Here is a 27,209-nt window from a genome sequence, read left to right as displayed (position 1 = left end):
CAAAACATTTCACATCACATTAACACAGGTGTCACGAACAACAAAAACTCCATAGTCAGCTAAATACCAAAATAAATACAGTCCTCCATTCTATGGCACCTTTACCGTGTGACGCGTGGCTGGATAACAAACGTCTGCCTACTGCAGACAGACACTCATACTCAGCTACAGGTAGCTCGGCTCATTTCACACACTATTACTAAGAGATAGAGGCCAAAGTTGGCTTATGTAGTGCACTATATAGGCAGTAGGGAGCCATTTAGAATATACAGCCTTGGAAAACTAGGACCCTGAGAACACAGGCAGGCACCTCGCCTCGCTTGTACTTCCCTTCATGTTTCACTAGATGGCGCACGACACTCGTCTGGCGGGCGCTCGGAGCGTCGTGGTCCTCAGGGTCGAGTCGAACAAATGCTTGGTTTCCTGTAGATCCCTCCACGGCGCACGGGGGTTAAGCAGGCACTGCTCGGATTGGAGCGCTAAGCGGAGCGCCCGTCACTTTCTGCAGCTTCTCCGCTCCTTCATCTCACAGCGCGGTGGTCTCCGCCCGGCTGCGTCTGCAACAACGACCCTCCGAGTCAAACACACAGCCGACGGTTGTTTTGGTGAGTGTGGGCACATTTATTCGCCCGCGAGGTCTGTTTGGGTGGGAGATACATCGCTTTGACTGGCAATCAGCCACAGGAGGGGCGTGGATGGGGGTTCATTCGGTGTGTCGCTGGGGGTCCAGCCTGTGTGTTGTCTGCGGAGGTCGAGCTGCTTTGGCGGCGGAGCGGATTGTTTGGTTTCTTGGCTTCTTTTGGAAACGAATGAATCAATCCCGAGACGCTTCGACCTGTTTGTTTATATGTTTATAAGGTTTTTTGGAACCTTTTAAAAGAAGTTTGGTCGACAATATAGCCCAAATAGTCGAAATGGGTGTTTATTGGGGGCAGACAGTAAGACCGCTGTGTAGTTGAAGGCGCTTTAGAGTGGCAGGATGAGGCAGGATGTCCGTCTGCTTTTCACTGTATGCCGCCTAACAACCCCATCTTGTCCAAATGTACTTTTTTGTAGGTTAGTGGATTAAAGATGGTGAAACTTGGGAGTAATCTACAGGACAAAGGGGCGAAAGCGGTGAGCGTGGAGGATGGATTTCAGAACGTCCCCCTTATCACGCCCTTGGACGTTAGTCATCTTCAGTACCAAGCGCCAGACAAGGTGAGGTACTCCTCCGTCCATCAACCCTTGCATAACATGCCATCAGCCCTGCCTCAGATCAGACTAATACGCCTTCTCCTCTGTGCCACCATGAAGAATGGTACACAGGTACACACATTTTTAGGTAAATCCTTTAAAGGGAACAGTTATTTGCATGCCTTAACATAGTGTACATAATGTCCAATACTATTCCAATTAACCAGGAATCAAATGAAAATATTTGGTTTCAAATATTAAACATGGCAGATATATATATACCATACTTACTGTCTCTTAGGTAAGCCTTAGGTCTTCCAGCTTTCTGCTGGAAAGGCTATATGGTATATTTGAGTTTATTTGCTTGATATTTCTAGCATACATAAAAGCCACCAATATTCATATTGTGATCAGAAATATAGCGTATACAACATAACTTGTACAATTAACAATGTGCATTTGTGAGCTAGGTCAGGCCAGGCTAGCCCACAGTTGGACGTCCATGATGGCTCACGACACTCAGTGCTCACTGGGTTAATTCAGTGTCCCTCATCCAAGGAATGACCAAGTTCAACCATCCAAGTTCAATAGAAATGGCACCCCAGTAGTCGAAAGATTTAGTCTATTTTTAAATAATTCATAAATATAATAAATAGTTTGATTGGTTAAGTACATGTATTGCGATTATATTTGTTCAGTACAATGAAGCTGTTCCCTTCACATGGCCCAGCTTGAAAAGCAGAGGAGGTTAAGGGCCCAACAACAGCAGCATTGCAAACAACCCTGAGATGAATAATCCAGAGCTCTGACCAATGATCCGCCACTTCCCAATCACCAGGATTCCATTAAAGATCTCCGCTTGATTGTTCTTAGGTAGTCTAAATGAAGAGCTGAAATGCAGTGTACTCTAATATTTGGCAAGCGGATCATTCCCACATTTGTGTTCATAATCATGTTTGTTGTGTGTTAAGATGTCCACACCCTCCTGGGTATTACTGGAACAGCCAGGTCAGCCAGCAGTGTCAAATATTTTAAGCGGTCAGATTGCATTAAAAGTACAGAAGGCGAATGTGACACTTTTGCCAAGTGGCGCCTTAGTCCTCATTAGAGATTCTGCTGAGGGAAGCATAATCATGGCGTGCACCTGCTAACTGAAGTGTCTTGTCACTCTCCAAGCTTGTGCAGTCATAATAGAGCATTGTGTCACGTCTTATTGGGCACCATAAGCAATCCCACCCTCTCCAACAACCCCCCGCCCCCGTCATGGGCACTGTCTCCCATGAGATGAACATAATCCTTTGGGAATCTAATGGTTTATTGAGAGAAAGCCATTTTAGCTCATTATTCATATGGCGTCTGCAGCCTCTGTTTGGTGCCAGCTCAGAGGCGATGAGGATATGTTGGATTATTAACGCATCTCTGAGAGCTGGTGAGGCTCTTTTCTCTTTGTTTTGAAAGCTGTCAAGTAGCACCCTTCTCACAGAATAGGAATGAAAAATGAAGAAATACCAACTGATCTATTTATCCATTTATTTGTTAGGTTTTTGTTTTCTGTCTGATCTGAATTAGGTTTTCTGTTCATACAAAATGCATTAGGCACTGTATAACTGAAATGTTTCCATGAAATGAGTGGTTGACCTGAATTCAAGCAAAACAATAACCATTGGCAGCTGTTCCTAGCTAGAATATGTGGCAGGTTTCTGTACCAACTATTTTCTAAACATGAAACCTTGGTTATAGGAGTATCTGAAAGGGAAGGTGAATTTCTGGAGGATTACACAGCATTTCACACACATTAATGCATAAATAAATATGATAATAAATTGAAATATGTCTCAACAATTCAAATAAAGAGATACAACGTTGATGTTCAATCGTGATTGAAAAGAAGAATTAAAGTTATTAGCTTAGTGCAACCATGCACCGTGCACTTTTTCTTGGATGAAGCATGTGTATTTTGAAGGATTGTAACAAAATACTGATATCAATGCATTGCAATATTATGTTGTAAAATACTGTATCAAAAGACATGCTATTGTTTTGTTTGTCTAATTTTTCCCTTTTTTCTTCCAATTTGGTACTGACAATTAACCCACCTGTTCGTAGCTCCCCCTAACATTAGCACTGCTCCTAATATCTTCCGATACATGCAAAGCCAGCCACAGCCTCTTTTTTTTTTAGATCTCCCACCGAAGTGTCATTGCAGGCAGGAAAGTCTGTGCCGGTCAACATTGCTTAAGAGTGATGAGGGGAGAGAGCGCCATCTACCCATCTGGAGAAAACATTAACAATTGTTCTCTCTCAGGCTTCAGCTGCCGATGGCAAACGCCATGACTCAGGATTTGAGCTTGCGACCCCCGGGTCAAAGTGGTAGCGTATTAGACTGCTGAGCCATTCAGAGTCCCACATTATCAATTTTTATGTAAAGATTGGTGGCAGACAGTGGTTCATTTTGTGTTGCGTTTAACTCTGACTTGATAGTTTGATGACTCTTCAGATCCCACAGTTTTGACTGCAGAAAATGAAATTACTTCTTTTCATCAGATTTTGTGCACATGATGTTGTGCTTTTTAATTCTGACAGTTTTCCTAAAATTTGATAAAAAAACAAAACAAAAAACAAACAAAAAAACCCCCACACTATTTCACCTTGCTTACAGTATTGCAATATGACAATATGTTGAATTGTAACCCCTGTAACAGGATATATATAGTATGGCCAGGTTCTTGCCAATAAACTGCACAATTATTTTTGGACCCAAACAGAATTTGTGACCATGCTGCATGTTTTGCATGGAGTAGTGCAGTTACCGCTGAGTTTCACCAATCAGGCCCACTGGTGCCTAAGGAGACCAGTCTCCAGGTTATATCTTTTTGTAGGCCTTGGTAGCCCTCACAAAGCTGTTCTGGCAAGTAAAACCTCTGTCTGACAAATAGTAGGACTGTCAAATCTGTAGTGTGAGGAGTGTGTATGTACTGTCGCGTCAGCTTCTGTAGAGATGCATATGCAGAGCAAAGAGAGCTTTCTGTTTTTTGTGTAGAGGCATGAAAAAGTGTGAACATTTAATTTTCCAAACACACTACTACTACTACTACTACAATCAATTTACTGCAAGTATTTAGGAGGCAGTAGAGATCAAGATCAGTGTAACATTATTTGCCAAGGAAACTAGATTATTTTGCATGACACCCACTGACCAGGGCATCGTTTCCTGAATCCATTGTAGCACAATAATTATCATTAGAGTGTTATGCTTATTGGAAACATCACTGTAAATGATCCAAGGATGATTTGTAGTTACATGGTCATCTTGGGAAATCATCTCATATGAGGGACCTGGCAGGGATTGGCAATCCACAATGGCCCAGGAGAAATCTGATTCTCCAGATATATGTTATAAAGTAGATATACTGCCATTTAGTTATCTATTCACTTTTTCTGTTTTTATTGTTTTACATGCTTTGATATTTTATTATCTGAAGCAGTTGCATTTTAATGCATGAAAGGTGCTATATAAATGCATTAATAATAATAATAAAAATAATATCAGTTTTAGAAATTCAATATGCAGTGCTGTCTTCCTGGTCCCGCTCCTTTTTCAATGCAGACAATCTCTCCATCTCCAGTCATGATAATGATCAGTCCTGTAGGAAATCATTAGCCTTTGGGACGGTTGAGGCCTGCAGATAGTAATCAGACAGTCATGAGTCATGATTTAAGATACAAAATGATGTCAAGGTTGCCATGACAGTGTCTACAAAACCAGTTGTGATGGTCAGTGCTGGAAAACAAACAGCTTTAAACCCTGGAAGTGTAGCGTTGAGGTTATGGAAGCTTTGCACCACATTACCAATCAGGCCATTCAAGACTTGTGTTAAACACAAAATAGTTATGTCAGCATTCATCCAAGGACTTGGATTTCATTAAGCAACTTCAGTTCATTCAATATCTACTTGTTGACATGCTTGATATGCAATCCTGTGAAGATTGCAGGATTTGTTTTCTGCCTCAGATTCTCACATCTACATTGTTCTTTCCCACCACCAGAACGACTCTTTGTATGCATATCTCTGTTGACTCATTTGAAGCCGTGCTTGCACTGAACTTCATTTCATCGTTTCAGCAGTTTGAAGCCACCAAATTATCTTTTCACAACCACGTTCATCAACTGGAAATTGCAAGCAAATCACAAGCTAAGCATCCGTCACCATCTCATTTTCATTCTGACTCACCTCCTAATTACCCAGGAAGCCTGTTTTGACTCTAATATAATGTTGATTCATAATTGAGAAGCTCAGTCCAGTCTGACCACCAGCATTCCCCTGTGCCAGCATTATCAACAGCTAGAACTAGCAGCAAAAACAACACAGCATAACCTTGCCTAAAGGCATAGGTTCTGTGGAAGTGGGGAAAAATGGGAGAGCAATACTAATGATAACAGGGCACCTCAAATAGCACAGGAGCACAGGCAGAAAAATGGAGGCAGACAAGATGGTAATTCAGGAGTAAAATGAAATGTCAGAGTGATTGGAAAAGGGTCGGATAAGCAGTAATTGCAGAGTTCATGACGAGTGGTGGAGGCTCATCTTGCAGTCGCCATGACATTAAATGACATTAATTCCAGGACTTGCTTGGAAGTTAGGCTGAGCTGGAGGTCTACAGCAAGGTGTAACCATCAGGAGGTATTATTCGTCCATTGATTTTCAGAGGCACAGGTTCTACAGAGTCAAGTCAAGTCAAATTTATTTGTATAGCGCTTTCTACAACTGTTGTCGTCACAAAGCAGCTTTACATAATTAGTACTTAATAAAGAACAGAGACAGAGAAGAAAGAAGGAGTGTTATGCTGTGTTAAAGAAGAAAGAGTGATTTTACAGGACTGATGAGTAGGGGTGGTGAGACCATGTGGGGATAACCTATCAAGATTAGTCTTCAGATCACTGATAGACTCTGAGCCACCATGAGCTCAGCCAATGATCGTAAGTTGTAGGCAGCTTCACTCTAGGCAGGGAGTACAGCTAAGGTCAAGTCTTTTTCGCAACACATCTGACAATGGGTTTTGGTCACATTTTACTTCCCCCATCAAATATCTATTGTTAACCTTAACCTCAAGTGAAATTCTAAATCTAACACATCCTTAAAGTTTATGTTGCATTTAGTTGTTTCAATATTGGTTAAATTAAATCATCTTAAATCTTCTCAAATCTGAGATACCTTTTTATAGTGATGTAAGAATGCTGTAAGGTGATGTAACATTATTTTCTGAAGTATGTTTTCTAGTGAAAAAGTCTTATATATAAACAAGCAAAACCTATATTACATCAACTAAAAACAGTCTAGAAATAAATATTAATATTTCACTATTTTAACAAAAATCTTAAAATGAGAATTTTTAGATATTTAGACTAGATTTAAGACTAATCACATATCAAGATAGAACATAGTGTAGATATTGTAGTTATATATAGCTGAACGTCAGTTAAACATAAGGGTAATAAGAGTTGATATGGGCTTGCATCTCTTAATACAGTGCCCTTTAATATCAGACAAATGTGCCCGAATTTACTGAAAGAGACCATCAATAAAATTAACACATTCAACTCTCTAAATTGGGTTCCACTGAGAATTTTTTTTCTTTAATTTGTGTATGCGTGTTTGTGTGCACGTGCTGATATATTTACTTTTTATGCAGGTGGTGGTAAAAACACGAACTGAATACCAAACGGAGCAGAAGAACAAGGCCAAGCTGAAGGTGCCCAAGGTGGAGGAGTTCACCATCAGCTTCACTGATGGAGTGTCAGAGAGACTGAAGGTATGGTTGGGTTTTCTCATAATCAGAGCAGACGCACAAGACATGTTAGTCTTCAGGGTCACAATGTCCACAATCAAGGACATACTAGGGACTAGTAGACTACCAGATGTTATTCTTAATAGATTACAAATGATTAGAGGCTCATTCTTCACATTCCATTGAACCATCTAGTTAGTCATATTTCTAATGGTTTTGCTTAAGATTAATACAGTCTTTAAACTCTCTTTAAACTCTCGATTTTGAGGCTGTCGTGGGAAAGCTGTTCAGTGCTGGTGAGACATTAGTAGCATCAATCTTCCAAGTTTAATGAATTCAGAGTTTGTGACGAGAGGAGTTCAGTGGGAAGTTTTGCCTCGGCAGTGAAGGTCACTGGAGGAGCTGATGGAAGCAAAGACAAATTATACATTCAATGCAAACGCAAAAACTCCCAGCCCATCTATGAGGGGCTGTGACTGAGAGGCGGAACGAGCCTCCTTGCCGCCAAGCTTGTGCGGCTTCACTGGCTCTCTCTCTCACTTTAGATTGCAAAAACAAGAGCTGCATGACCTCAAAATTCCCAGCATATTCTCTCTAGAGCTCATACACACAGGGCAAGCACTTTAGTCTGATACCTTCCCCCCACCTTAGCTCATTACTTTCTGTAGCATCAAAGAGTCAAACCGCAGCCCAGCTCCAGGGCTAGACCTGCACTGAGGAACTCTTCTTGTGCGCCGTGTGCAGTATGGATTGTGGCGATGAAGAAGAAAAAAAAAAAAGTTTAGAATAGGAAAAGCTTGCTAATCGCACCAGCTCTGTTGCCGGATGCCTCCCAGTGGGGCTCAGTCGTATTCCCCACTGTTGCTCCACCGGCAGTTGAAGGAAGAATGTTCCCCTTCATTAAACGTTCAAAACAAAGAAAAGCAGGGGTCTCTTGGTATCTATTGCAGCTGAGCGGAACATATTAACACATCATGTTAAAATAAGTAGGAAATTAAGACAATTTAATTGAGGAGGGAGGGCCTTGTGTCTTCCTTCCAGCTTGAGTACATGGGTTGGCCTGCAGATTTTGGTTGCTGCTGTGGAGGCCTGTGTTTTGTTGCCGTTGGCTTGCTTACTGGGGGTCTTAGATTTTTCATGGCTTATGTTATTTTTTATGTTTTTTACTAATTACTGATTGTGTAAAAGCTGCTTTGTGACAACAGTTGTAAAAAGCGCTAAACTAATAAATTTGACTCGACATGACATGGACATTTTCCTAAATGGTGAGATACGTCCATTTGCTGTGCCACACTGCCATGGACCCCATTTTAGGCCAGATCTGCCTAGTGCAGTATTCAAAGATTGAATAAGACACAGCAAAAAGGTAACCCTAAACCTGGAATATAGTGAGAGCGGCCTCCAAGACACCTATGGCAACTCTGAAACTCAAGTTAAAGCTTCTTCACTAGTCAAAGCTGAATATGGGGTGAATATTTTTGCAGTTACTTATTTTACATTTATTTACTTTTATTTAATTATTTTTTTCAATTCTGAAGATTGACCCATTAGCTATGGACTGATGGGTCCATAGTTGTTGCAATGACCTTCAAAAGGCTAATTCCTGGGCTACACTGCAGGATAATCGGACTGATTTTGAGGCTAACTCGCCTCTCCTGATATTTCCAGAAGGTGGCCCAATTTCAGGCAATTATTTTCCCAGATTATCCTTTGGTGTGGGGTGTGAGTGATCCGATCTTGACCCTCCAATCTGGTCCCAGTCCAGCTGTGGCCGGCCTAATTTGAAATGGAAAATATTAAACAAGTTCAGTATCAGTCAGCACACTGCAGCATAGAGGGAACGACAGTCCCCCCCGTCGTAAACGTGTGGACTGCATTAAAGTCTGTTAACTAACAAGTCCGGAGCTGAACAAATAATGTATTTTTTTCAATGCTGACATTCATTTTTGTTTTCATGCTGCTAATTTCACACATAACTAGCGCAGTAATCTGTTTCTTTCTGGTGTTGTTTTGATCTAATGTTTCATTTGTTCATGAGAAATTCTATAAGGTCGTTATTAACAGACATTATTGTTCTGAGAGACGAGACCTCTGGTTGGACCTGTTTGGTTAGCGTAGTCTGAAAGTGAGTGATGTTTTATTCTGGGTGACAATTCTGCAGGACAATTATGGCCTAAAAAAATGGTGGAATCCGTCATCAAGTGTGAGCCCTTTACATAAAAAAAACCCTGATGTTATTGAAGTGGTAATGTCACACATTATCCTTTTTTCCTTTTCTTTCTTGTGATGTATACTTCTTTTTATTGCTTTTTATTTAGCTGTGCCCTACAATTACTCTAATCTATGGTTCATTAGAAAATGTGTACAGTAGAAAAGATTCATTTAATTGAAGGGTGTACAAACAACAACTAATTACCTGCACACATATGTATGGGTGTGAGCACACCAGATTGGCAGTATTTTGGTGTAGTTGTCATAAGTATTATTATATATTAAGGAAATTCTAGCTTGAAGCTAGTTGGTAATATGATGTAATATGATGAGGCTCTCTTACACTCACATGTAGTACTCAATATACGTAATATATAGATCATGCTCATATTGTTTACTGTAATAATTCTGAATACTTTTACATTATTGTCCGAGCCTTTTATGAAACTGTAAGGTCATGGTAGTATTACGGTAGTAGTACATGGATGGTATTGTGCTAGGTGCTGTTTTTGTACAGCCAAAGTTGACACACAATTTCTTCTGTTTTAACTTTATATAACTAAACTATACTATATATAACTGTTTGAACTAAATATGAACATTAATTTGTTTTATTTCTTTATACACAAATAATATTCCTTAAATACTATCTTGGCCTTGTTGGTAGGCCCAAATTTCCAATTTTCACTTCTATTATATATTGCTGCTGCCATTTTGCATTTTTATCCCTTGCTGTTTCTGAATAATAATCCTTAGGGTATGAATATACAAAGAAGCTTAGGGGTTAATCAGGGAGTAGCTAAATGTAGTAAATGTTATGTCAGTATGCTGTATATAACACTTTGGTTACATGCATCTTATATGGTAGTATATTGTGGTGATTCACACCTTAGAACCTTAAGTGCTGCAAACAAGTTCATTATCCAGCAAAAAAAAAATGTAAATAATAATAATAATGCTACTGGAAAGCTTCATGGCATGTGGTCTCTCTGTCTTTCCACTCACACAGACATACACGCTCTCATGTGCGATGTAAAATGCATAACTGGTTAATCCTAATACATAGCCACAATCCTTGGCTCAGACATGCATCTTCTGGCTGAATGGATGAATGTCGCACAGACGGCAAATATGAAAGAGAAAGCGAGACAGAAAAGAAAGAGACTGTGTGTGTGTGTGTGTGTGTGTGTGTGTGTGTGTGTGTGTGTGTGTGTGTGAGCAAGAGAGAGAGAGGACAAAAAAAAAAGAATGTGAGAGATGGAGAGAGCACTGAGGCGGGACGACTCTGTCAGTTGCAGTCTCTCTGAAAGCACAGCAGAATGAGAATGAAGGGAAAGAGCTGGGTGGGTGGTGGACTAGCTCCATTTTGGGGAGGGGGTATTGACACACTGCTTAGACCTCAAGGCACTTATTTAGTCTCATTTTATTGGCTAGAGAGAGAGAAAGGTAAAGAAAGAGGGAAAAAGAGAGAGAGAGTATCAGAAGGAGAAGAAAAAGGGTGTTGCATTAAAGCAAAAAAAAAAAAAGGGGACTATATTATTTTGATTGGAAACTTAGGCTTTGTGTCAGTTTTTCAAAAGTGGAGAAAAACATCTGCATCTAAAAAACCCTTGATTCCCAATCCTTTATAAGCCAGGTGTTACTCTGAAATCAGCCAGCATCTTGAGCTGCTGATAGAGCCTCGTGTGTGTACTATAACCCAGCCTGTCACTGACATAAAGGAGACTGACATTGAAGATGGTGCCTTGAAACGAATCAACAATATTCACTGGAACGACTACTTTCATTTCGCTCTGGCAATCTTTTCTGCCCAGGTTCACCAGTAGTTTGTGACTAGGCTTTCCCACAACCTTATGAGAGTAACCACTCATTGGTATGCTGGCAAATATATAGATGTTTTTTTGCCTTCTCCCCCTGGAGCCAGTCAGCCGTGGCACAACTGCAGTCACGCTCGATTGCAGGATCCGCCCTTTTCAAATGCTGACCATTGATTAGTTTTGACAAATCATTGGTTTGGGGGAAAACTGTATGTTGTCAAGCACTGACCCCAGGAGCTCAAGGCGAGGTGACTGATTCTGTGGGAAAGATTGATCTCGTCAAATGATTGTGATTGTAGCCTACACAGACAAACTGCATGTGCCTCGTCAGTAGAACTCAATAACTGCAGATGGTACACAGTGTTCAACCCATACGACCCTGGAAATGCACAAGATGGCAGGGTTGCTGCAGAAGACAGCATGTGATGTGTAAATATGTAGAATTCAGACTGTTGGATAAATAAGTATTTTAAAATAATAATCTTTAATCTGCCCACAGTTTCTCTCCTCCAGGGACTAGTGCTAGGTAAGCTGTAGAGGCTGATGACACCTAGCTGCAGCTTGGGATGGTTTTACCTTTGAGGTCTTTGTGGTATGTGCTGCTGGACGAGGGCGGTCACTTAGTTTAGGTCAGTAATCAAGTCATCCGGCATGGATTTTCATTGTTAGTCAAGGCTTCAAAAAGGCACAAAAGGGCTCCCTAATGGCAAAGTTAAGTGTTGGTAATCTAAATTTGATCCCTGGAGATGCCATGGCTAAGTGTGGCCTATGGTTGAATACAGCATAAATGTCTTGTATGGCCGATCTACTGTGATGGTAGCTAGCGCAGGCATCTGTTAGCTGACAGATTTGGCACTTAGTGTTCTACTCCAAACACGTTAAGCTGTCTACTGATGTAGCATTACAGGCAGTATGTAAACAAGTGCTTGGCTGGCCTAATGTAACTCTGAGGGTGCTACCCTTCACCCTCTCAGGGATGGGGAGACCTAGCATTTGGGTGAAAAAAGATATCAATAGATATCGATACAATTTGCATCATCTTCATCATGCAAATAATGGATCATTCCCAGTTAATCAAGAGGTCAACTATAATCTTGAATTTTTAATACCATTTAATTAAGTTCAACCATGTATATGAGACAACCCTACACTTGACTTTACAGTATCCATTAGTACTGTGCAAGAAGACATGTCTACCAGAGATTATACCACAATACTACACATTCTAGCCTTCTAGATTAGCCTGGCACATGGAAATCAATCTTTTTTTGTCAAAGGTTTGAGCAATTTACTAGAATAATTTGTCACGTTAAAAAGGACAACGTATTTGAACTGCCATAAGGGACTGGGAGGGAGGCTTTCTGCATCCAATGTGGGATATGATTAATGACACCAGATGGCTTTTCCTCTGTTTAAATGCATCTTTTTTGCCTCCTGCCATCCAGAAAGTAACGTCACCATCTTATTCTTACTGAAATAATAGGTTGTAAACCAAAGCTGCAAATCAAGGTGTCTTAAGTATGCCTGCTTTGTCTTGACACAATGATTTGGACGCTAGCTTCAAGAAGTAGCGCCAATTTATCTGCATTTAAGGAATCCTCTGACTGCTAGTAGTCAGTAATGTGCTGAATGTGATCATTAATCCCTCAGAGATGTTATAGGGATTCTGCCATCCTGATTTCACGCTGTGTAACTAAATTTGGAAACGTAATTGGCCTGCAGTTCAGGAGCACGCTCTGTTCCTTGACATGACCGCTGATCTGAAATGGCTGGATTAGGTCAGCCAAACTGCTAACGCTAGACTGATTTAGGCTCACAAAATGACAGGGCTTGCCATTTTGCCATGCTGCAGAAAGAGGACAGGAGCAGAGAGGAAAAGACAGCTCACAGTTTTCACATACATACTCTATCACTACTCTTCTGTGTTCAGCTTTCTTACCTATGTCCCTATCAGGGAGCCTAGGGAGCAATTAGTACTGTAGAGCAGCTTCCCTGCAGCTCTCTCGCTCTCTCTTAGTCCCTCTCTCTTTTCTGATTGTACACTGTTGGCAGGGCTAATGGTGAGAATGCCCAGTGGCTTCCCAGTGTAGGGGAGACTGCCCTGGAGAGCTGGTCTTGTTATTCTGCCATATTGTGGATTACCTCCCCAACAGAAGCCTTGTAGCCATCCAGCAGTTCAGAGCTGCAGCAAAAGGATGGCTTGGATATGGTACAAAATGGAACTGCGGTACTTGTGCACTCAAACTGTTGTAGTTTCGCTGTAAAAAGCTGTGATACACGGCTGTGAGAGAGGCTGAACACACAAACCAATATTGAAAGATTGAAGTATTCGAGCAATATTTCAGATTTCCTATGTTTTCTACATCATACTTCTACAAGTCTGTATTGGAGTCAGTGTTGCTTTAATCAAGGGTGCTCAAATCAAACTTTTCACACCATTCCCATTAGCCTAGTCAGTCTGCATTTTGGTCTTTAAAAATGGATGAACATACTGAGAAAACTCAAGATGGTGTTTTAATGTCTAGTATTTTAGCTGCACTCTCATTTTTTGACTCATGTAAGAGAGTGAACTTAGTACAGAACCTTTTTATTTTTAAACCTTTAAAAGGTTCTTCACACTAAAGCATCTCTTCAAAAAACATTGTTCTGTAGGATTCTCGTTATATTCACATTGCTAATCAGGCTTTCATTACAACTAACATTTTACCTCTATTGCGAAAGTATAAAAGCAAACTTCAGATATAAAATGTGTCTGTTTGACTGATTGACTTCATTTTGTGGGAAATTGTATTAATTAGTTTTTTTCACTAAGGCCTCTCATTAGTAACCAAAGTAAGAGTAAAGTTATCATATGTTTGATAGTTTAGATTCACCAAGTAGAAGGTGGTGGTGTAGCTGATTGAGAGCGTTCTCTCATTTGGATTACTACAGATCTTTAAATACTAAGCATCCTGTAAACACCTTAATGGTCATACCCACAATGTCTTGTTTATAACACTGTTTAATATTTGGAGCCCAAATTATTTGTCTCCATGTTCTCCAGGTTAGTTAAGAGACTAACTAGAGTGCTAGACTGTTTGACGGCTATATTTAATCCACACTGGCTCAGAACATATTATATGAGATCTTTGGGAGCTATCAGACAGCCATGATTCATGTGATTCATTCAGGTAATGTGAATTTTAAACACTCTTGGCACATTCAGGTTTATTTTTTGGCTAAACCACTCTGATTAGAAGATTTATCTAGCATTAGACGTGACTGCTTTTTTATGCTTTTATTCTTATTATATTTAGTCTTGTGTGCCACCTATATATCTCCATTGAGGCCTGGCCTAATTTGCATACAGTAATTAAAACCAATTACACAGAAAACATGCCATTGGTTCCCCTGCATGAAGAAACATTTCAGTCATGCTATTGTTTCCTTTATGTTCAAATCAAATGAAACCTTATCGCTGCTGTAGTGTTGTTTGAATTGTTGCCCAATGTACGAGACAATTGTTTTTTTTTTTTAAATATATATCTCCCTGAACCTGAGGGAGCAACCCAACCTTATCATAGTATTCTATAGCTTGTGCAGTGCACGCTATAGCTTTCTGGTTGAACTCCTCTTGAGAGGCAGGAAGGCTGCTTCCCAATGGGTTCCCATGACTCTTCTTTCATCACCAAGACTGAGACAAGCTACACTCCCTGAACTGCTGTTCACGTTGCTGAGCTGCCTTTGGAAAAGGAATACTACAGTGTCTGTTTTTCAACCTAATCTTTAGCATCATGGACAATCTTCACCTGTTGCCAAACACTTTTAAAAAAAACTCAACCCTGTTGACTGAAAATATATAATAGAAAGCATTGGACAGTAACTGAATTCTGTGTAATGCAAAATCAGAACTGCATCTGTTATACTGCAACAATACAAGTCCTAGAATCTTTTGCATTCCCTCAGGTTTTCTGGTAACCACATGTGAAACTCCATGCCTCTAGACTGGTAACGTATTACCACAAATGCGTCCCTCCAGAATACAAGTGTCATCTTACTAATATATGCTTTACTTAAACACATCTGAACTGATCAGTGAGGAACTGAATTGCACAACTGGAGTTACATTTATAAACAAAAAAAAAACAAAAAAAACAAAAAACTATTGCCTCTGGTAATCAATCATATGCCACTGCACTGCAGAAAAGTTTAATTTATCTTAATACGACCTAGAGTACTCCTTTGGGTGACGTGTCAACTAATATTTACTGTTTAAATACACAAGGCAGGTGAGAAATTAGAGGAAAAGCAGATTTCTGTAACATTGACTGAAAAATAGCAAAGGCTGGATATGGTAAGCCAGGCTTGGCTTGCACCATACAGTAAAATAATTCATGGAAAATGCATCTCTCCAGCTCAGTCAGGGGTCCACTGGCTTATTTACTGAGTCATTGACCATTGTTGTGCAGGGAGCGACTGAAGAGGGGGAGGGTAGAGTTAGATATAATTCTCAGTTCCATTCAAACCCCCTGAGGAGAGTGTGATGGATGGACCACCAACACATATGGAAAGTGCTCCTGCTCTGCGTGCGTGTCTGAGTAGTTATAATAGCATGGAGATGAATCTGTCATTTGGGAGTAAATGAAATAATTTGTGTCAGTGATTCATGTGAGTAATTGAAATAATGTAACATGAGTTAATACAGAGCGCACAAGCAATCCTAGGTAATACTGGGCGCAGTGTGCCATAGGCTGGATTATGCAAATCTGTTTTACTTCCATTTGTAACGTTTGTCGATGTCACACTAATCTCAGTGGCTGATCATCATCAGGTCAGGGTTTAGGATTAATGGTGAAATATTCATTACCATGTTTTAAATAAAATGGAGCAGTGATGGACAAGAGAAATGGATAATTTAATTGGAATCAATATTTGAGTTTCATAGTATAATAACATTATATATATTAGATATTATATATATATATTATTGCTAGTTTATTTGTCACAGTTCTATTTTTGAAAAGCAGCTGTCTGAATAGTTATACTTTTTATTGTTTCACAATTGAGCAATTTTGCACAACTGGAGTTACATTTATAAAGATAAACTAACAAAAAGAAAAAAAAAACTGTTGCCTCTGGTAATCAATCATATGCCACTGCACTGAAAATTTGCACAAGCAAAGGTGGGTGATATGACAAAAATATTATCACAATATATAATTGACAGAAAATATAGTAGTGCACAAACTCTTAATAAAGTAAATTGGGAGGTTGCATATCCATAATATCCCAGATAGTCAGAAAAGCATATTGTTGATCACAGTAAGATTAGAATATTGTCATGTTGCCCAGCTCTAAGTTCCAGTTAAGTGAATTAAGTATGGTCACTGCAGTGGCTGTCAACTATGTTTTTCAATCAAGTTCATTTTCATGAAGTCACATTTGGTCTACACTATGGCTGAACTCACTATTATCAATGCGAGTTTGACCATAACAATATTATATCCTTGCTATAGATATTCACCTAAATGTTGTATTAGTAGCATTGGGGAGCCATCATTTTCTTGCTTGTACATAGATTTGTCTGAAGTCTGAAATCGACACTGAGATGGAAGCTGTGAAAATTCAATAATCACTAATAGAAGATGTTGTGCATTCAGGCCACACTTAGTGTTGATTCTAAATAAAAATGTTACCAAGGGAGAGTAATAGAATCAGTGGAAGCTACAGTCAATGTCAGTGTATTCCAAGTAGAACATATCAAGCAGAAGTGTTTTTGTTAAATAGAAACTCGTTTTGATGGAGGATTTTAGGAAAACAGTTTTGTTTTTTTAAATTATATGATGAATGAGTGGACGAATTAACTAATACGGTACATTTAATTTAAGGTTATAAGTTGAATTTTAAGTTTGCTACTTAAATTTTATGTTCATATATACAATAATACAGCCCCATAGTTACCAGCCCCTGATAAATACTGAAGTAAATTCACTTTATTTTTAGTAGCAGTTCCTATAATGAGACATTCTGGACTGATTCATTTAGTTTAGTAGAGACTTTTCTTAAATGAATGTGTAATATGTAAAACAGAGTTTCTGCAGTAGTTTTATTAAGTGTCAGATATTATGGTCTGTTTATGTTCCACTGTAAAATAGCTCAGCACTGCAGACTCTAAACTCTTGTATTTATCATCTGAGAACATCTGCACTGCATTCAGATGGGCAATAATGTCTGGTAATGGAGCCTTGAGAACACCAGTTGGCCCTCTGAACACCATGGTTAAAACAAAGACCCGGAACTGGATTAGGAATAAAATAGCCAATACCTAATCCATTAAAATATGCCTGAATCCCCCACCACGATCCTGACCCACTGAGACTTCCCTACACGGTAGTAGGTTTCTCTTTCTCACTCCAGATTTATCTTAAGCACGTAGCCTATTAGCTCATACATATCTTCTGAAGTGGTCTTTCCAAACTTGTGAGTCTTCTGTTACTTATTTGATTTAATATAGAATAACATTACCTTCCAATGTGGAGTGCATCGTCATCCATCATCTGAAGTCTTTGGAAGGGAATTAGTTCGACACTGACATAGACCTCCAGTAAACTTGCAAAAGCATCTTGGAAAGGTATAGAGGAAAGTTTGCAGGTGTAAACAGACACATTTATACCCAGTCTTTAAATATTTAAGCGTAATTACATTTGTGCATGTATAAAAGCACCTGTAATAACTTAAGGTCATAAGTCCAAGTAGGGTTACAAATAATTAGAACCTTTTATTTCACCATGTGCTTTGAGCATTTTAAATCAATTACAGCTGTGTGTTTTCAAGAGTATAATTAAAATGATGTTATTTGACATCATTTTAAAATGTTAATGTATGGCAGTATTTAACTTTTACTTAATTGACGTATTTATTGGGACACCTGCTCATTCATTGTTTCTACCAAAATCAAAAGGCTATCCTGCTTTTGCTGGAGTAACTGTCTACTGTTTACGGAAGGTACTCTACTACATTTTGGAGCATTGATGTGAGAATTTGATTGTAGTCAGTGAAATGATCCTTAGTGAGGTCAGCATGTTGGATCATCACCACCCCACCTCATCCCGAAAGTTGGACAGAGCACAGTCATTTCAGAGAACACAGTTCCACCGCTCCAAAGTTCAGTGCTATTTATACCCTTCTAGCTAATGAGTTAATTTTTATTATCTGCTCCAGAGTGTCCTAATCTGTTCGCAGCATATCTCTGCAGGGACTAGACAAGCTGTGTGTGCATTTGCGCATCTGTGCCAGCAATGGTTGCAACGTAAAGTAGCTGAATGAATGCATTAGGGGGACTGTCCACAAATTGGACAGTGTAAGTGCAATGCTAGTATTCTGTCCAAATCATGGTGCATTCATTTGAGGTTTTAAAGTTAAATTGTTGTAAGCAGTGAAACCTGAAGTAGCACACCGTTGATTTTCAGACTACACTCTGGACTGTGTTGTAATCTATATAGCTGTGGCCCACAGCGAATGAGTGTAATGCATTAATACCCGGGAGTACTCCAGGGAAGTTGAGCTGCGAAATAAATCCGGCCCAGGGATTATGGTTCTCCGCATATGGATTAAAGTGACGTCAAATGCTCAGAGACACAGCAACAAGAAGGAAAAAAAACAACAACAAAAACACCCTTGGAGCTGATCAAAAAAAAAAAAAAAAAAGGAATGGCAAAAAACTAATACAGATGGTGGTGAAAGCAGATGGTGATGTGTCTGATCTGTCACAAACACAATGATGTTTTAGCTGAAATGACCTCGTTTAGTGCTGTCTCAGGCCTCGACCTGGAATCAGTGAATTTTGGCCAGCTGGATTTGGCTGTTCAAAATGGCATTTTGTGTCTTCCTTCACTGGTGTGAAAAGGCTTTTGATGTCTACGAAGTAAGCTAAGCATGAATAATTTGCCCAGAACAAATGCCTGGTTTGCTGGAAGCTTTTACTGAGAGATTCCAGGTAAAGAGGATATTCAGGGGATGCTTCAGCTTTATTCTTCAAAGACAAAGTAGGTTGAAAATGACCAGTCAGCCCACAGAAACTGTCTCTGTATGCGGCTGCATTTAGAGGCTTGTACAGAATTCACAAACAGCATATCATGTAACACTGTTAAGAGTAATGGTGCAAAACAATAAAAAACAAAAAACATTTGGTTCCTTTAACATTTATATAATATTCTATGGCAATTAAAATTTTTCCATCAAATCATACATCATAGCCTAGATTTATTTTTAAGAGTATAGATCATCTCAGGAAAGTGGTTTGAAATTTCAAAATCTGCCCAAATGCAGAGAAATAATGAACAGCGCTTTTTATCAGCCAGACAGCAGCTTGCCACAAATGGGGCCAATTTGGGCCAAGGTCAGAGCCATGTTTAATCCGTAGTTAGAGGATGGGTGGATGAATGGATGGAGGGAGAGGGATGGGAAAAACCTGATTCTCAACTAACCCAGTTTTGGCATGATGCATAAATCTGCAGATAAAGATATGGAATATGAAGCAGATTTGTTTATTGATTCCCTTGGCTAGTGCTCCTACCTTGGACATGAACAATATACCAGTCAGTGCATGGCTGGAAATGGTTCAAAATTCAGCTTCTTCCTTGGAGCAGCTGGACCTTGGGGAGTTCAAAACTAATGTATCTGAACCAAAAAGTAATAATAATAATAATAATAATAAAAAGTTATAAAATAATAAAAAGTACACTATGTGTACCTGAATGCCATCAAGGACATGAAAGAAGTACAAAACATTTATGTCTGACAATTTTTGTGATAGACCCTGTCTTTATTCTACAAATGTGGAAATATATTATATTATACTATAGTGTGTATATATATATATAAACATATAATAATGAAGTTCTGACCCCGTTCATTTGTTTGCCTCAAGTTTTTTATTTTTTTCCAGACCAAGTCTTTAATTATTTTGGAGAACCTTTGCCAGCTACTGCCTCGGCTTTCTGTTTCCAGGTGTGCAGATGTATAATTATAATAACTATTATAATCATAATAGAGAGTTGCAAAAATAATGAAACTAATAAGGTAAAGGTGCACGTATTTGTCACTGTACAGTGTACACTGTACAGCGAAATGTGTCCTCCGCATTTCATCTGGTAGTGAACACACACTCACACACACACGTGTTAGGGGCAGTGATTACACACACACACACCCAGAGCGGTGGGCAGCCAACTCCAGCGCCCAGGGAGCAGAGAGGGTTGGGCCCTTGCTCAAGGGCCCAACAGTGGCAGCTTGCCGAGCCCGGGAATCGAACCCACAACACTGTTATCGATATCCCGGCGCTCTAACCGCTGAGCCACCACTGCTCCTGAGCTAATGGTGTTAAAAACAATGATGGTAACAAATAGCTAGAGTTCATATAAAATTAATTGCAGTGGGAAGGCAATTACAATTGTACAGCGTGGTTATCAGAGTTATCTTAACTTATTGATCACTATCTGGCAGCTCAAACCAAACCGAAGTATAGAGACTACTGTTCCGAAATCCCAGGTGATCAGTACAACACAGAAGTACTCAAAACTGCCTTGAGATCACTTTTTCCTTCATTCTGATGGTTGCTGTGAGCGGAGGCTGTTGGCCCATATCTTAACTTTATGCAGTGCACTGTTGCATCATTCACTAATTAGATAATTGCATGAAACAGCAGATGTAACAACGTACTTGCGCAGAGCTGTGTGCTAAACAGGCTCATATTTGAACCCTTGTTTGGTCCAGACCTTCTTACTTATCAATAGCAGGTGTGAAAGGTGCCTTGGAACACGGTCCAGACCAAAGGACCAAAACTGGATCTTTTGAACCACGGTTCAGTTTGTTGACAGTGTGAACACTTTTGGAGACTTCCGAGCCTTTAGACCAAGGTGGGGCAGGCCATCATCACCCACTAAACAGTAGGAAAAGAAAAACAGCCGGAAAAGCAGTAAAAGTGAGCTGCGGTAGCACATTGGGACAATTATATCTGTCTGTGGTGATATAATTGCTGCATGACAAGTGCATTCATTTGGTAAATTGGAACTAGTCTTGAGTATTGCCATTGAAGTTAGTGCTGTTGGTAGTAATGTCACAATATTAGCAGTATAGTGGAACCAAATGAATCTTTTTTCCTGGGAAAGACTACCCGCCTTGGATGCTGGTGACTGGATGTTGGTACATCATGCACATTTTTTTTAGTGTACTTGCTAAATTGCAGTGTGAAACCAAAGTAACAAAAACATTAACTTTGGTTTGGTTTCTTTCAGGTGTGAAAACGTCCTTAAAATGTATTTAATTTGAATTCACATTAATTGTTCACATTTCGTGAAATGTACTTGTCTTAGACAGTAATTTGGCTGTGTGCCATCACCACTGAATCACAATCTTGAGCTTCCTCAGTCTCACCATCAAAGTTAAACTTATTAATAGCCTTGTCCTCTCCTGTCATTCTGGTAACATGCAGTCGTTTTATAGATTTAATCCATCTGAACAATGAATTGCTTAATGTGGTACAGTGAAAATAGCAGTGCTCACCAGCTCATTATAGTATAAAACCGTTCAAATATTCAGCTGTCAACTGGCTCTCTCTCATTCACGTTTAACTCCATTTGCATAATTCTAATTAGCTGGTGCTCAAAACACCCAATTGCTGATACTGGAGCTAAAATGCGGAAAATGGCCTCCCTTTTCTGCACTAATCCCCCTTGACAAAGTAGTCGGGTCTGGCCGAGAATTGCCTCCTTCAAGCCGCAGATTTTCGAAGAGTATGAAGATTCCCCGTTTGCGTCACTTTGTTGTAACAAATGTACTCTGACAGATTGGGAAGTGTTTTGTGGGGAGACTGCGCTTGATGCTGACAGTGATGGGAATAAATTAGCATTGAAAAAACTGTCAGACCTCCTATCAAGCCAATTTCTTGCCTAAGCTATTTTCTCTGGTGTCTTTACTGAATTAGCAGTCGTCTTTGAGCTGTTCGCAAATGAGCTGCTTTATTGGTTTACAGAAATTCAAACAAAGTTGTGGGTTGGAGCTATTTATTTCCCCTTTTGCATTATTAGTAGCATATATTGTAGTAGAAAATATACAGTTGTGGTCAGAAGTTTACATACACTCATCAGGGACATGAATATCAAGGCAACTAAACTGTGATTATGTCTTTACATGGATAGAGGATGATGGATGTATTCATATTTCTACCCTGAATGTATCATTTTGACCCTTTGTTAATCTTGGAAAAGAAAATAGTTCTTTCTTGTTTTGTTTTGACATATAGCGCCAATAAAAATGTTTCTCCTCCCCTTTATTGTTTTTACAAATAGTCAATATAATTAGGCAAATTACAAAGTCTTTAAACGTTGAGGTGAAACCCATTTTTTTTACAAAGTAACATCAATTAAATAAAAATATATAATGTAAAATGTCTTTAAACCATTGTTGTGTAGTTATGTAGTTTGCTTCGCAAAATGCTTCGGGTCTTTTTCTTGCTGAAAAAGAAGTATTTTCCCAAGTTGTAGTTGTTTTGCTGACTGAATCAGATTGTCCTCCAGAATGTCCCTATATTTGGCTGCATATATTTGACCATATATTTAACCCATCACATGCCTGTGAGGGCCTGCTACTGGGAAGCACCTCTCTATGCTGCCACCACCATGCTTCATAGTGTGGATGGTGTGTTTGTGGTTATGTGCAGTGTTTGGTGTTCACCAAACATAGTATCTAGTCTGGTAGCCAAAAACTTCTCTGTGCCACTCTCCCATAAAGGTTTGACTAATGTAGAACCCAGACAACAGTTGTATGCAAAGTCTCTCCCATCTCAGCTGCTAAAGCTTTTAACTCCTTCAGAGTAGAAATAAATGTCTTGGTGGCCTCCCTCACTAGTCTCCCTTTTGCAAGGTTAGTGTTTTTGAGGATGGCCTGCTGTAGGCAAATTTACAAATTTACCTTTCTTTAGTTCTTTAGAGAGTTTTATTGTCTTCAGGGTGTATTTGTAGCCAGGAATACTGATTAACCAGTGACCATTTAATATGTGTCTTTTTACGACAGTCACTTGAGACACATTTCACTGTGAGACTAACAGCACCAATTGTCTCTGCTGAATTAGGTCAGTCACTGTAAAGGAGTGAATATTTATGCAGTTACTTGTTTTACATGATATTTTGTATATAATTTAGTTGACGTTACTTTGTAGGTTTTCACTTTTTTGTAAATTCTACTAAAAATTAGATTAAACATAATTTATAATTACATTCATGCATCATATGATCACTCATTTGGTCAAGTACACTCATTTAGCAACAGATCAAAGAAATCAATGAAATATGAAATTAGTAGTAGAATAGTAAATTGAATAAAACTCATTAAAAAGGTGATTAAAATGACCAACCGCATGTTCAAAAGACTGCACATAATCACAGATTTCTACAATTTTTGTGCATATACTTCAAAAGTGCTTAAAATTACATCTAATAGTTCTCCAACCAGTGAAATAACAGAATCAGACACCCTTGGAAAAATATTTCTTTCTACTGCATGAAGTATCAGTTACAACTAGGTAAAGCAAATGTGGTCTAAAATGTAACATCAAATTAGAGCATCATTCTAACGTTTCATCATTTTCAACCTACAGGTCACCATCCTTATTGTCTTGGCTCTGGCCTTTCTTGCCTGCATAGTGTTCCTGGTGGTGTACAAGGCCTTCACTTATGACCACACCTGCCCAGATGGCTTTGTGTACAAGGTAAGTGTGTGCACATTACACAAATTTCCTGTACAGCTATGCTCTCTACATGTGTATCGGACATATAAAAAACAATTCTGCCTAGGAAAGCCATGTGGTGCATCTTACCTGTCACACTTTTGCACACCACTAAAATCTGCATTTTCATGTGACTGTTTTTGTCTGTTATAGGAATTGTGTTATAATGTACATGATTACAAGGCTTATTATTAAAGAACATATAGATTTGAATTATGTAAAAATCTATACATTAAGATTATGAATGCAAAAATCTGAATTTGAATCTTGAACCTTTATTTCACAGTATTTCACAATTTTAAGGTTTGTAGAAATGCAGCATAAAATCTGAAAGTGATGGATGGTCAAACCTAAAATTAATTTTATAAAAAAAAGCATTTTCCTAATGAAAAAGTTTATTCTCTGCAGACCTGCTTTGGTTTGCTCTGAAGTTTCTTTTTGACGCTGTTTTGACATGTGTAGATGTTCGATCTCCTCAAGAGCTCTGAGAATAGAGTTTCTATTTTGTAGAAAAATAATGTAAACCAAACAAACAAACAAACCCTGTCTGCACCAGCACTTTTTCACTGGGCTCAGTTGGTTTTACAACGCAGGTCTTCATTGTATTCTTTAATAACAGAACAAATGAGTGAACCCTTTAGGTTTACATATTATATGTTGATAACTAATGAAATTTGGTCTGATCATTATTTAAGTCACAATTTTAGACAACACAGCTAAACTTAACTAATAACACACAAAGGGATGTTCATGTCTTTTATTGAGCAAATTGAGTAAACATTCACAGTCAGTACAGCTGACCTGCCCAGAGGAAATCTTGCTTTAATAGTGGATTTTGCCATTTGGTGCAGACCATTGTAAAACATGAGCTGTGTCCTAAACTGTGCCCTATTCACTATATAGTGCACTACTGTGGGATTTCACCATTTTGCAGTGGTGTCCGAAAAATGTATAAATAAATATAAATAAAAATCCCAAAATGCACCGCAATAAGTCGTTTACTAGCGGACATGGACTGCCCATTCCCCACCATGTTGTTTAGTTTGAAGACTCACACACAGCTTCTCTGAGGAAGACAGATGTGCCTGCGGTCACGTAGCAGTGAACTTGCACACATAACAAGGGGTCCCAAGTCATTCACTACCTTGTTGGAGTCTGTTTCCTGTAATAGTGCTCAAGAATAGTGATCTAGATTTTCACATGTAGGGGATAGTGAACATAGCTGTGGTTCTCTTGTTTTGTGTGCACCTGAGAACGACTAAAGCGTTCCCACCTGTCAAAACGCATCACACTACAGAAAAAAGCCAACAAGGTCAATTCTGAAAGCAATTAATATAATTAACAGAAAAAAATGATTTTAAATCTCAGTTTCAATACAGGATTCCAGTGCTGTGATACAGATTAAGAGTTTTCTTTTTTTTTTTATCTGTTTTTGTAAGAGTTTTGCATTCAAATTCACATCTTCTGTAACACAGAGCTCCTCTAGTGCCTCTATTCCAACAGACCTCACACTAATGGCAGAATTTACACAGATTACGTTTCACGTAATGTAAACATCTGGTCTATGACCTTTACTCTAGGCTGTTTATTGTTATTTTGCGTAAAATCACAGCTACTTTATCCTGTGTGAATGGTCCAGCCAGATCTCACAGATTACAAAAAGAATAGGATTTAAAAAACAGTTAGGACTGTTTTTGTATTTATATCTCTGACACGATGTGACATGCTGCCACCTTCACTCCAACAGCACAAGAGATGCATCCCAGCATCCCTGGAGGCATACTACACTGCCCAAGATGCCAACTCTCGTGGCCGCTTCTACACAGTTATCAGCCACTACAGCATGGCAAAGCAAACCACCTCACGCGCCGTCTCTCCCTGGCTGCCGGCTGGTGGTGCCCAGCACGATACCAAGCCCCCGAACACAGACAGCCAATGAGTCTGCCCATGCGGCTTATTAAACGCCGGTTGCCTTGCTGGCTTACTTTCTTCGCCCGATTTACCCGCTACTCTCCATTTTCATTTTTTTTTTTTTTTTTTACCCATATAGTTATTGTATTTATGCCTATTTATTTATTTATTTATTTATTTATTTTGTATTGTATAATTCCTGATTTTTTTGTATTTAATATCTGACAATTGTTTGTACAAAGGCATGCCTTGGAGAACCTGTCCAAACTGTTTTCCCCTACACTGTCTGTGAGTGTCAATGATCCATTTCAAAAGCAGAAGTTCTGTACCCAACCCCTGTAGTTAAGTGACTGTTCAATTCTTTGTGAAAGGCATGATACAAATAAGGGAATTTTTTTTTTTTTTGTGGTTTATTCACAAAACATACAGTTTATGTGGTTTTACATCAAGATAGCTGTAGGAGTCATTTTTACGTGGGATAATGTAATGACAACAATAATATAAATATATATTACCATAGACTGGCGACAGAACACATGGTAAATGTATGTTATGGTTCCTCTTTTGAGCCTATATGTAAATAGACCATGAGAAAAGTAGCCCCATTGTGTGTACTGCCATAAGACACATTGTAAAATTCTCACTGTTTCTCTACAGATGATTAGCGGCCTTTGGCACTTTTTTGTTTTAGTCAGCAGTCTATGCTCAATCACTGGAGGATGATCCAGGGGCAAAACGCTCTGGAAAGATTTCAGCAGAATCCTAGCCAATGCTTGACTTTCTTCAGTCACAGATCTGCGCCATGATCATTTTTATATCTGTTGTCAGAAAACGTTTGAAATCTTGTGCCGTTGTTAGTTGACATGTAGCAAAGCCTTGAGTATTTTTGATTGTGTATCCTTTAGGTTTAAAACAATAAAGATATACAAGGTGTTCAGTATATTTGTGTCATGTTCCTTGTGTGGGACTGAACTGGCAAAACCGGCGCACAGGCAGGGCTATATGCATGGAAAAGACAGCCATAGAGCCATTAGAGAGTAAAAATAATGCAGTGTTCAGACTTTAAACTAAAAGGTTTGTCTCCTTTTCCACACATTAATTCATAGTAAATGAAAACAACCTAGGCTTGTAATAGTAGGAGAAAGGTGGCATTACTCCATTAGTGATGTAGGAGCATTCAGTCTGACAAAATAACTCATGCCAGATTCTTAATTACTTTTTGTAATCGGTAATTACATTACTCCCACCTTTGTCTGTTCTTACAACTAATCCCAAATTGTACTGTCAAGTCAAGTCAAGTGGGTTTTATTGTCATTTCAACTACATACAGAGTACACAGTGAAACGAAACAACGTTCCTCCAGGACCATGGTGCAACATAGACAGTGCATACAAGACACAAGTGCAACACAAACAAACAAGTGCGGACAGACAATACAACACAGTACAGACCAGAGAATAATAAATAATTGACGGTAGTGTGCAAATTGTGCAATGTGTAATAAATAGAGTCCAGTGAGGTAGTAAAGTTATTAGTGCAAATGC

At 39.1% G+C, this 27,209-nt stretch overlaps 1 protein-coding gene across 1 annotated transcript; it reads left to right on the top strand.

Moving 5' to 3' along the window:
- Nucleotides 1-384: 384 nt before the first annotated feature.
- nsg2 (neuronal vesicle trafficking associated 2) lies at nucleotides 385-26,605 on the top strand. Its single transcript, XM_072662443.1, has 5 exons — nucleotides 385-605; nucleotides 1,057-1,200; nucleotides 6,868-6,987; nucleotides 23,626-23,736; nucleotides 25,502-26,605. The coding sequence occupies exons 2-5, from the start codon at nucleotides 1,072-1,074 to the stop codon at nucleotides 25,691-25,693; spliced, it is 552 nt and encodes a 183-aa protein (XP_072518544.1). The 5' UTR covers nucleotides 385-605; nucleotides 1,057-1,071; the 3' UTR covers nucleotides 25,694-26,605.
- The last annotated feature ends 604 nt before the right edge of the window (nucleotides 26,606-27,209 follow it).

The sequence above is a fragment of the Salminus brasiliensis genome, chromosome 18 (genome assembly GCF_030463535.1).
Source record: "Salminus brasiliensis chromosome 18, fSalBra1.hap2, whole genome shotgun sequence".
Taxonomy (NCBI): Eukaryota; Metazoa; Chordata; class Actinopteri; order Characiformes; family Bryconidae; genus Salminus; species Salminus brasiliensis.
The sequence above is the reverse complement of the archived record's forward strand: the minus strand, read 5'-3'. Positions and strand labels throughout refer to the sequence as shown.

Bases quoted from the DNA above. Each gene is read 5' to 3' on its own strand.
- nsg2 (XM_072662443.1), top strand. From the start codon at position 1,072: ATGGTGAAACTTGGGAGTAATCTACAGGACAAAGGGGCGAAAGCGGTG. The intron at 1,201-6,867 runs GTGAGGTACTCC...CTTTTTATGCAG, and splicing joins AGTACCAAGCGCCAGACAAG to GTGGTGGTAAAAACACGAAC. The intron at 6,988-23,625 runs GTATGGTTGGGT...TTCAACCTACAG, and splicing joins GAGTGTCAGAGAGACTGAAG to GTCACCATCCTTATTGTCTT.